Below are 12,573 nucleotides of genomic sequence, written 5' to 3'. Positions count from 1 at the left end.
ATATAGGAAGTACTATCAGAACATTGAAGACAAGGATTGGCAAACACATTAGATCCATTTCTAGCCATGATTCCAGATCACCATTGGCATCACACTTTCAAGAATTCTGCAATATGGACCAATTACAACATATCACATTTTTTGGCATAGAAAAAGTAACATTACCGCCAAGAGGAGGTCACTTAGAAAAATATTAAGAAAAAGAGAAGCGTATTGGATATGTCTAATGGACACCTGCCATTCTGGTCTAAATACGGGCCAGGAAATGTATCACTTTCTTTAACAATGAGAACTCAATGTACCAAGAATCATTGCAACTATGATATGTACTATTCCATCAAGTTTAGGTCATTTGCATGAAAATGCATGAAAATGTTTTCTTAAAATGCACACAATTCAATGTACTAGGCACAATAACTGCTATATTGTGAATTATTTTACACTGCATGCCCCATCTATTGTAAGCACAGGTAATGAAAAGTAACAATCAGAGTAAGTACTCAGCCTCAAAACAGTGTTAGAATACCTGTATGCAAAAATGCAACAAATCACATCACCTAACGTATTATAACACATTTACCATTGGGTTAACTGTGACTCCAACATTCAGAATACCAAACTAAAAGGTGAATCATTCAACTCAAAAACAAACAAAAAAATGTAATTCAAAATAAACGAATCACATAACTTAAAAGATGCACAATTTGCTATACCAATAATTTTTCCCAAGGCAAGATGCCAGCCGTGCGAGAATGACACATGACGTCATCACGCAAATGCACGTATCCGCGTCATTGCCCACAATAAAAGCCCAAGATTCCAACAAAATGGATGGCAACTATACCGCGAGGCAGGATATACGCATCCTTCTGCAAGCAAACAGGTAAATAGCAACCTCTCCATAATTTGAATCAATGTAAAGGCTATTTTTTTAATCTAATGGTGGCAAAACAAATACTGAACAAAAAATAATAAGGCTAAAGCTATCCTATTTTCATAGGAGGAAACCATTACAGATGATGTCACACTATGTTGATGCTTATTAAAATTACAGAAGAAATTAAAGGAGCCACAAAGCTCAAATCACAACAAGAAACACCAGTAAGTAAAAAAGGCATACTTGCCATATTCCAAAATTAAATATAAAAGGCAAATACTATTGTCTGGTTTGTTTTTAGGTCACAAGTCTACAGAAAGCAAAGCTGGACCTCCTGATGAACTTTCAGACATAATGACGGGGAGACACATGTCGAGGAGCACAAATAGAAACTTAAATTCTATCGAATTAACACAATCCAATAGCAAAGAAGAGAGGAGCACACATATAAATTCGAGCACTATTGAATGACTACAATTTGATACTAAAGTAGAGGAACAAATACAAAAGGAGAAACAAAAACTCCAATGACCCAACCATTGAATGAAAACAATTCAAAAGGGAAACCAAACTAGAGACAATTGAACAAATACAATTCAATTAGGAATCAAGCACAAGTCCAAATGATGAGAGACTACTGAACCACACACAAGGATGTTATTGGATGAATACAATTTGTCTTAACAAGTTTGGAAAAAAAACAATTATATGTACAGAGAACAAATAATTGTAATTGAGTAGACAATACTCAGAACTCTATGGTACTGCATCAACAATAAAAAATAAAAGGCGCAACTGAATCGGATATCAAAGTCTCTTTTCTTTCAATGTTCAAAGTCCTGGTCAGCCTCAGGACAAAATGAATCCGAAACTGCAGCCGTTTGCATCATATAATTTCTCTTTCAAATTATCATGTATTCTTAGAGAAACACCAGTAGCTGCTAAAAGGCTGAAATCTTTTTGAATGGTCAAAGTTTAAGAACATGCATACTGTCCTTGATATATGTTGGTAAGAATTCAACTTCTGGAATTAAGCATTCATTGATGTATTCTGATAGGGGTTCAGTTACCCAGCCCCTTCCACTCATTATCGGCCTAACTTCTGGAATTCCTTCATAATCTTTATGGATGTTTGGAAGGAAATAGATAGTTGGAATAGTTGGATGTGGAACCGCCCTACATTGTTTTTCGACATCAGTGAGTAACAATTTTTTGTACCATTTGAAGATCAACTGAGATGCGAGTAATACAATATTTCTTGTGAGATTGGATGGTAAAACTATGTAAGAACCTGATGTGTTGAGATGATTTAATGCCATGCGTATATAGTGTGGCTTATTCAAAGTAACTACATTGCTGCCTTTGTCAGCTTTCTTAATGATAAGGGAATTGTTTCCTAATTGTAGTTTGAGAGCCTTGGATTCGGAAACCATTAGATTGAAGAATATTTTGGGACTTCTTCTATCTGGAAGTGTATGGATGTCTCTTGTAACAGCTGTGGTTGCATAAAATGCGTAAAGCCGGCTTCCATAGATGTGGAGGCTGCTCAAAGTGCCCAATGGCTTTTGAAACTAATGGGAATTTAACTTTGGGAATATGGGCACTCACATTCATAATTGCAATTAAAAATTCATCATTTATTGTATCATTTGTATCTGTGGTTACCCTTACATTGGCAGTGCAATCCGAGCCCTTAAAATCAGGTTACGTGAACACATTAGCACAATTTCCAGTTAAGATGCCAAATACCCATTGGCTATGCATTGGCAACGGTAACATCAAATGGATAACCCCAAGGATCATAGGTTTGTGGGAATGACACAAGCACCCTTCACATCTATGGGTGAGAACCGTGAACTCATGTTGAGGCACTTAGAGTCTCTGCTTATATGCAAATATAGAACAGTTCACTGTGGACTTAATTCTGACCACGAGTTCTCTGTACCTCTGTGATTTTATAATTGCTGAGATATAACCAGTGATCTGGGTTTATTGAAAATGGAAATTACAAGAGGTACTGTGAACCATACTATCATAATCTAACAATGTTTATACTAGTGCCAAATACCATTGTTCACTACATGTTAAGTGTCTGCTCTGTTTTTGCTGTTTCACCAAAGTTGAATATGGTTGTATATATTAAGATTCCTATATAAACTTATGGGGTTTGCCAAGTGCAATTGCAATTGTCTTATGCTAACCAGTATATATTGAAAGGTGTGCTTAAAGCTACGTAATTACGTGTTTCTTAATGTTCAATTGGGGAGCATCAGAGCCAAGATGTGGTCTTATGACCTAGAGCCTCAGCAATGGGTAACCTTGTATAATTAAACATATTTTCGGTTAGCTGTCCGATATAATTTTCTTTTTCATTCCATCTCCGATGCAAAGATGTCGGTGTAATGCAGTCAAATCTATCTGCTTCACTTGATGCAGCAATGGTTGAAAATTTATTTCAATTTTTATTTATGTGTGCTCTAACAACCAGTTGTTCTGCATACAGCAGTCGTAGCATCACCCAAATCCAAGATGGTGGAATTATCCAGATCTATGGCTCCCGTGCTGGCCCAATGCAGTGTTCTCCATTAGCCATCAGAGTTGTGGAGGAGTATGTGCAAATTATAATGTTTTGCATGCAACTGAATTCCTAAACTGTTACTTTTAATTGTAATTCGTTTTTCGGGGGCCGTCTTAGTTGCTCTTCAGACCACAATGGAATTTCATTCCAATCTAAGATGGTTGCCATCTTAGGGTTGCAGTAATACTTGTGGGTACTCGGGAGACATTTAAAAGAAAGGTCTTCCAGCAGGGGTGTTGCTAGGTCTGCAAAACATCTGGGGCTATGCTAATTTTGGGACTGTCTGGACTGGGGTCTAGCTAGCCTTTTTGGTTGTAACCCCTGAGATTCTATTCGGGGCTACAACCAAAAGACCCAGGGCTATAGCCCCATCAGCCCCCCCCCAGCAACGCCTCTGTCTGACAGGTCGGTCTCCCTTGAGATTAGTTGCATGGCGAACTGCTAAGGGACGGAAGGTAAGCGCCATATATAATTAGTTACTTAGGTACTTTAGAGGTTGGAACAGCTGTGGTTGCATAAAATGCGTAAAGCCGGCTTCCATAGCTGTGGAGGCTGCTCAAAGTGCCCAATGGCTTTTGAAACTAATGAGATTAACTTTGGGAATATGGGCACTCACATTCATAATTGCAATTAAAAATTCATCATTTATTGTATCATTTGTATCTGTGGTTACCCTTACATTGGCAGTGCAATCCGAGCCCTTAAAATCAGGTTACGTTAACACATTAGCACAATTTCCAGTCAAGATGCCAAATACCCATTGGCTATGCATTGGCAACGGTAACATCAAATGGATAACCCCAAGGATCATAGGTTTGTGGGAAAGCTCATGCACCCTAATTTTGATTATTAACTCCATAACTGCATTACTCCTTAATGATTGGGTGCAGACTGCATGATTAAGCATGCGTTTAGATTCACCTGGTTCTGGTGTCACCTATTGAAGTATTATAAACACAGTTACATTGTATTTGTATGGTTTATAAGGTGGAGTCCCACCTCGATTATCAGTTGTACTCTGCAATAGACTAAATTAGTTAAAAGCATTCAATGGATAACGGCTTATTCGTACCCTCATTATCTGGTATATGTGTTTTTTTGGTTTCCCTATTATGGCCTGTTGGTGACTTCTGTGACCATGCTGACCTCAATTTACCCATGGCAAAATTGTTGTATTGCTATGTTATGCACTTTACGAATAGTCCATCTTATATCTCTTCCTGCACGTATATGCCCTTGATTTTGTGTCCAATGCATTCAATTCTGTTGGATCTCTCCTTTTTATATTTTTTATTTAATTTACATCAATTGGTTGTGTTATTTGAAATGTATATAAGCAGTCTAGAGGAAGACCTTGTGATCGAACCACGTGTCGGCTGTTTTCATTTGCATTATTTATGTATTTATTGTTCACTTATTAGGTGCTTATACAATTAGCAAAACTGTTTCAAAGCGCCCACACGGCAAACAGGGTGGGGACAGGGGAAGGTAGACAGTGAATTACAGCAAGGATAAATGAATGCATAAATAGTACAAAACAAATCCTGAAACTAAAGGGAAGGGGAGACAAACCTACTATGCCTTGTGAGTGTTAAGAACGTGCAAGTGCTGAGGGGCCAGGGGAGAGGGATACTTTGCTTTGATGCTCATGGAGAAGTGCTCAGGATAGGTGCTAAGAGGAGAGGAACTTAAGTGCAACCAACCATTGGTAAGTGCAGCAGAAGACAACGGCTGGGATGAGAGATGTGGAGGGTCAAGGCCCGAGGACACATAAGGGTCCTGCACATCAGTCGCACTGCTGTAAGATTAGAAGGGAAAAGAGGAGGAGAAGGACGAGGTAAAGAGAAAGGTCTTGAGGCTTTTTTGGAACTTGGGGAGATCTTGCCCAAAACGCAGTGGGCGAAGGAGGCTGTTCGACGGGATGGAGCCAGCTGAGGAAAGTGATTTCCCACCAGCTCTCTGTTTAGCAAAGTGCTTAACCCGCAGGGATTTGGTGCCAGAGGAACGCAGGAGTCTAGAAGGAGAATATTTGGTCAGGAAGCGTTGAAGATTGAGTTAAATATTCTACTCATTTTAATTTCACGTGTATGCACAGTCTAGTTGTGATACTGTTGTACTTGACACAATATCGTAGTATTACCATTATAAAAGATCATTAAGTGCTAAAATATAATAATAATAATTTTGCATTTATACAGCACTATGAACCCTCAGGCATCTGAGCACTGCTTTTTATTACCCACAGTGTGTGGTGTTCATTTATCGGCCTTGGAAGGATTAAAGGCTGAGTTTGGCCCTGCCTGGATTCGAACCTGCGTCAGCAGGCGCTGCATGGATGTCAAAGCGAGTGCTCTACTCACTGTGCTATCTGATTGGCTTTGCTGTGCTCTCTGATCAGCTAAGGCATAGTTATTTCAGATTTGCCAAATGTTTCAAAGATCACATTGTTCGATTGAACGCCACATTGTCCACACACACGCCGGTATCATCATCATGTTAATTATACAAGAGTTGAATACATTATTAATTTAATAAGGAATAAAGGGCGGTGTCTATTACATATTGAGAATGTGGGAAAACTACTCCATATGTTGGATTACAGATTTTTCCATTTAGGAGCAGCAGCAAGAACTAGTTGGTGTTCTACATACAGTTGAAGATATATAGATACACTTGGTTTTGATATCCAAATAGTGTACTAGTTGAGCTTGTTTTCTAATTAAGCTTTATAGACTCGGCATGAGGACCATGAAGGGTGCTATTGGCCCAGAATATAGAGTTAAAGGCCTCAGCGCAGTATGAGTGTTGAACAAGGTTCATGGCCTGTAATGCCCAGTACGTCCTTAAATAGGATAAGGCACACATCTATGGCTTCCTAAGTCTAATTTTTACTCCTGCTGGCGCCCTTCACACAGCCTTAATGAACAAATTGTTAGGTTAGACAGTGCCTCCACTTATTTCATATACTAGTCTGAGAAGAATTAAGAAGATATTGAATATGAGTGATAGCTTTATATAATGTTTTACTGGCTCTCAGTTGCATCAAGCATTACCTTTAAAATCCTCTACCTTACCCACAGAACTATACATCACTCCAGGTCTACCTACCTTCAAGCCCGCATCAAGAGCCACCAACCTTTACAGAATCTGCGTTCCAACAGCTTCATGCTACTCATCATGCCAAGCTACAAAAATCAATGAGAAGGAGATTGCCGCTTTGCAGCACTGGCCCCTCGTCTCTGGAACTCTCTTCATTAAGAAGAAAGCTACTCCACTTTCAAAGCTAATCTGAAAACGCATTATTGCTGCCTCACGGACTGATTTACCGCTACTGCTTGTTCATCATCTCTTAAATGCTCTGAAGCAATGCTTTCTGTCTTGCGTGAGCACTCTACAAACAACCAATAAATTGCATAAATAATTAAATAGAAGTTGTTTCTAATTACACACTAAACATGACATACACTGCATGTGAGTGGTTATGTTGATTTTTTTTTTAAGTTGGAAGTGGCATGTCTTGGTCATGCACACCATTGCTTCATTTACTTAGTTCTCTATATTATTCATAATATGGTAATACACGTATATACTCTTAATATATAGGGAGTCCCGATAGACACTCATTTTTTGTGTGAAATGCCTACCTTTTACCGGGTGAGGATACTTTTGAAGTATAAAGTAAAGGTAGATAGATATTGCAAAACAGTTCAAAGAGTCTGGCAAAAAGTAAGACAAAATATATCAAATATTTATTAAACACATTTTCTAAAAATTACAGTGAATAAATCGTGAATATTCATAAATTAGTGCAAATAAAAACTATTATAAAAAATAGTCTGTGACATTTCCTATTGATGGTACTCTTGTTAATGAGAGTAAGTTAATTGACAAGTATAGAAAAAACTCTGGTTATTGTTCATGTTGTTGATGTTTACAACTTATTTTCTATTCATCCTAATACAAAAATGTATACAGGGCATAGCTCTCAACATGTTTCTGTTCACTGTTTTTAGCCTGGAACATTCATCAGGAGAAAAAAGTAATAGTCACATAGTCTATTCGGAAGTTCAGCTCTAGTCTTCCCTTTCCTCAGTTATATAAGTGTTGAGTCTTTGAACTGTTAATAAAAACCAACAATAGTCTGAGCTATTAATGCTCAGATTGCTAATGTAGTCTATTTTGACTATATAACTAATATCAAAGGTATAGTTACCTGATATAGTTTGTGGGTGCGGTTAAACAAACAAATCCAAATTGTTGGAATTTCTTAGGAGGCACTTGTAATTAGAATACTCCTTCAGAAGTATCTGCAGAGAGATACATTTTGATGTGTTTAAACCACAAGTAACTCTTTTTGGCCCCCCATGTTTCCTTTCCTTTCATGAGCACAATGGTTTTAACCCTGTCAGCTACCTGCATGTGAATTAGTTTTGAGGTTCCTCCTTTTTAGAGGGGGTTAACATTTCTCTCTGATTCTTCTGTATCTTTAAACAGTTAATAAAACTTTCTGTAATTCTGTTTTGCCTCGAAGTTGTGTGTCACGTCTTCATAGTTCTAAAAGAGGATGAATAGGTACCCATTGTTTATTTTCATTTGATATGGTAGCCCTTTGATGGCTGACTGTCATGCGGTTAAGTGTTGCTTCAATTTACTAAAACCACAAACATTTGTCTTTTCCTTTTTAGTGAACCAATTGTGCCTATTATTTGATGAATAAATACACATTTAGTAAAGGGGATTGCCATTCACCCCTTACCCCTCTTTATGAATAGTCTTAAATTTGAATATTCCTGATAATTGTTAATTGCATTAGAGTGTAGTTCTTACTCGTCTGTAATCGCAAATATGGACAAACATATGATTGCTCATAATGGCACACAGTTACTTTAAACTGAGTGTTATCTTCTGTATGCGCAGTCTGAATGCTGTTAATGCCTCGGTTCTTGCTGAGCTTCTGTAAATGGATTACAGGCTCATCTCTACCGCTATTTAAAATTTCGCCTCTGATTGTAGGCGTTCTGTTTTTGCCCGGTCTACTCTATGGTTATTCTAATACAGACATCTTTTATGTTGTTAGTTGTCTGAACAGCAATGCAAAGCCTACATGTCGGCCATGTTTAAATGGTTTAGATAAACCAGTAAATCGACTTGTTGCATTAAGTCCATTAGATTCACGCAGTCTGGATGCTGTAGAAGCCTTGGTTATGGCTGAGCTTCTACAAATGAATAACAGACTCATCGTTGTAAAATCACCTATGTTACTAGGCGTTCTGATTCTGCCCAATGTATTCTATGGTTATTATAATACAAACATCTTTTATGTTATTAGTTGTATGAATGAAGTTGCAAAGCCTACATGTTGGCCATATTTAAAAAAAATTGATAAACCAGTGAACCAACTAGTTGCATTGAGTCTGTGTATTGGCATCCATATTTCAATGTTACTTAGTAGGTTGTTAAGAGAGGTGTAATAATTTTATAATTCTATCTGGTAATGTTGTTATTTAGAAGGTATTAAAACGTCATTTAAATGGCCTAGATAAGCCATTAAAATGCTAATGGACACAAATAATAGAAAATGCCAATCCTTTGTTTTTAAAGCGCTTAGTTTGTGCATTAGGATTCATCGTTTCACAATGAGGAGCTATTATAAATATGCATCTGGGTTAGATAATGCCACACTTATAATTTTGACTTTAAAGTAATCAGCCTGGCTACTTTCAATATAAGTGTGCCTTCATTAAAGGTGTCTTGGATCTCTAAATGACGTATTTGAGTGTACATTTTCGATTAAACTATCGCCTATGTCAGGTGACATTTTTATAGATCTATTGTGTGTTTTAGCAGGGTGCAACATGTCTCCTTTGACGAATGGCTTTTATGTACATGTCACCTACTTAAACCTTACCACTGATGCATGCTGTTTGAGATGGTACATAGTTCTCTGTATAGTTAATTTTATTTTATTTTATGCCATTAGACATTGGGTATCACTTTGTGTCTGAAATATAAGTTCTTGCTCTTTTTGAAATAGTTTATTATTTCTTATATTTTGATTCTCTCCTTTCACTACTAGCAATACTGTCGAGATAAATGCTTCATGACTGGTTTTTTCCATGAAGTGTTTAACCATTGGCACTTGCAGAATTTTGTTTTTTAAACAGCCCCTGTGTTCTGTTATGCAAGTTTTTACTTTTCTACAGTTTTTTGCTAAATAGAAAAGTCCACAGGGGCACTTGATCATGTAGATTACATGGTCAGTGTTACAATTTGAAAAGCTCTTTTGCACCCATTTTTGTATTCGGGCCTATGTCTACTTCTTTGGTTTTGCACGTCATTTTACTGACTTTGCATTTACCACATGGGTAGTGTCCCTTAATAGGGTCTAGTCCCCATAGAGCAGTAATGTTTTCCACAGGAAGTATTTTGGTTTTAAGTTTACTACTACTTACATAATTACCTATAGATTTCATTTTTTTATAGGCAAAGATAGGTGGTGGCAGCTTTGATGTCGCTGTTTTAAAGATCTTCGAGTGTTTTTGGATGATGTTGTGTATGGCTAAGCTCTGATTAGTGAAAATATTGACGCATATTATCCTGTCATTTGGAGTTCTTTTGACTTTTTCATCCAATAGTGCTTCTCTATTATTGTTAAATGCCTGTTTTGCTGCTTTTTTAACTAGTTTCTTTGGGTATCCTCTCTTTTTTAATCTAGCCATTAAGATGTTGGCCTCATTTTCGTAGGACATGTTTTTGCTGCTGTTTCTTTTTAACCTTAAAAATTGTTCATAAGGCAAGTTATCTTTAAGGTGTTTAATGTGGTGACTTTGATAATGTAATAAAGAAGTACAATCAGTGTTTTAATGATAAGGTTTAACCAGTAACTCCCCTTCCTCATGAAAGATAGTCAAATCAAGGAATTTGGTTGATTCCTTGTTTATCGTCATGGTGAACTTCATATTTCGATTTTGTTTGTTCAACCATTCAAAAAAACTTGTTGGCTTTTTCCAGTGTCCCTGCCCAGATCACTTGAACCTATATTTCTAGACCAAATCTTGATGTATGGGTTGTAAGGATTAGATGTATAGATGTGCTTTTTCTCAAACATCTCTACGTAGAGATTCGCCAGGCTGGTAGCCATTGTTGCTCCCATCGCCATTCCCTCTATTTCTTAAACGAAGTGTCCTTTGAACTCAAAATAATTTTTTGTGACTGTGAGTTCAATGCACTACATTATAAATGACATTCGGACTGGATCACTGTCTGTCCTTCCTAGGAGAATTTTTTCAACTGTAGCTAGGGTCTCTTGTTGAGGAATATTTGTGTATAGTGGGATTATGTCTAACCCAGTGAGATAGTTTACTTCGTGATCAAAATCTAAGTGTTCAAACTTTTTTATAGCCTCAGTTGTATCTTTAAGCTATGATGTCATTGTTTTTACATGTCCCTTTAAGTAATGATCGGTTTCACTAATGGTTTATGTATTTTTGGTAGACAGCAGAATGTTGGTACAGGGGATTCTGTATTCATATGGAATTGTGCTTCCTGTTTGCTAATCCGGTCTCTATTTTTGGATTTAGTTACTTTAGAGATGATAAGTTTGAGAAGTTCTTTTGTTGCATCTTCTGGAAGTTTTTTTTTATAGATAGTAGTATTCTGTAGTTGACTAAGGCATTAGTTAAGTATTACTATCCCTCCTCCCTTGTCTGCTCATTTGATTATTATGTTGTCATTATCCGTTAGGGTTTTCAGGGCTCTTCTTTCATTTTGAAAGATTTTGGTATTAGTTTTCTCCAATTTTGTGACGTCTCTAAGGACTTTCTTTTCTAAAATTAACGATTCAGGAAGAAAGTATGGGTAGGTGAACAGAACGTGGAAGCGGGCTGTAAGCCTGTACAGTTCTTGGGTGTATCTTCAGTGGTTTCCTCTGTTCTTTCAGCAAAACATTCTTTTATATGGATAAGTTGGAAGTGGCATGTCTTGGTCATGCACACCATTGTTTCATTTACTTAGTTCTCTATATTATTCATAATATGGTAATAAACGTATATATACTTTTACATTTTGTGGAAAGGTCTTTGAGGCAGGGTCTGGTGCTTGGTGATGAATCCTGCTTAATGAAAGTGGCTTTCTCATCAAGTGAAAGCATACTTGAGCAGCTACATCATCTTTAGGATATGGGAGGAGCACATATACAAAGCAATAAGGAGACACATTAGTGTTCAGTAACCAGACCTACTGACGGTGGTTGGGGGTTTGGGGTTAAGCACAGAATGAGGACAAGACATTCTTTACGTTATGTCCCTGGCATTATTTTTGGATCTGTGTACTGGGCAATCATATGTCTCTTATTAACGTGGTGCCTGAACTAGAGGCTTTGGACTCCTGGCAATACCTATTGCTCCTAGTGGCCTGCTGGTGCAGCAAACATCTTTGAATCACAGATCCTGTTGGTGATATTTCTATTTGAAAAAAGGAATGTTAAGTTCCGCTAGCTGCAATTATTCTTTGAAATATAGAAGTATGTGTGAAAAGGCCAAAATCGTTGGTAGCATGCTCAGTGTGAGGCTTCAGTTTCCTTTGAAGCACAAGGTACATTATATCACTTCTCTGTGCATGTGAGAGGCGAGACTCTTCTGAATCCAGGACCAGTTGACACCAGGCCACCTCTTGCTGCTCCACGTAGAACTCTGGAATTGAGCTAACGCTTTCTCTATTCAGACCTGATAAAAAAAAAGGAAAAACAAGTACAAGTCTTGCAGATTTCTTTAGGAAAATATCTCAGAAAGTATTTACCATTACTGCATATCATAATTGTTAGAATATGCCTAACTACAAGCAATCCATCGCTTTGGTGATGATTGGCGCGTATTCTCAGAAATACGGCGTGCATTCACTTTTTTAACAAAAATCCATTTCCACCGCTGTTTACCAAAGTGGATCATACCACTAATGTACAATTTTTCTAAAGGCTTAAATGTGTCATTTCTTTACCCGTATCTGGATTCCAATGGAAATGTGGTGAGCTGTTCACTTTCTCACACACTCAGAGATTCCACACAGCATATTTCTTTTGTGTTATATGCAGAGACTCCCTTTATAGAAGGAATCACTGGGC

The 12,573-nt window shown here is 37.4% G+C and overlaps 1 protein-coding gene across 3 annotated transcripts in view; it reads left to right on the top strand.

Annotated features, from left to right (window-relative positions):
- Nucleotides 1-12,573, top strand: part of LOC138493198 (tripartite motif-containing protein 42-like) — an 807,816-nt gene that overhangs the window by 253,635 nt on the left and 541,608 nt on the right. The window contains exon 4 of one of the 3 annotated variants that reach the window (XM_069620361.1): nt 6,536-6,878. The exons of the other annotated variants lie outside the window; for them this stretch is intronic. Within the exon in view, the coding sequence (XP_069476462.1) occupies nt 6,536-6,742 (207 nt within the window). The 3' untranslated portion in view covers nt 6,743-6,878. Of the gene's footprint in view, nt 1-6,535; nt 6,879-12,573 lie in introns of those variants that run through there. 3 annotated transcript variants of the gene reach the window in all.

Source organism: Ambystoma mexicanum, chromosome 10 (assembly GCF_040938575.1).
Source record: "Ambystoma mexicanum isolate Mex_15411 chromosome 10, UKY_AmexF1_1, whole genome shotgun sequence".
Classification (NCBI taxonomy): Eukaryota; Metazoa; Chordata; class Amphibia; order Caudata; family Ambystomatidae; genus Ambystoma; species Ambystoma mexicanum.
This window is presented reverse-complemented; position numbering and strand designations above follow the sequence as displayed.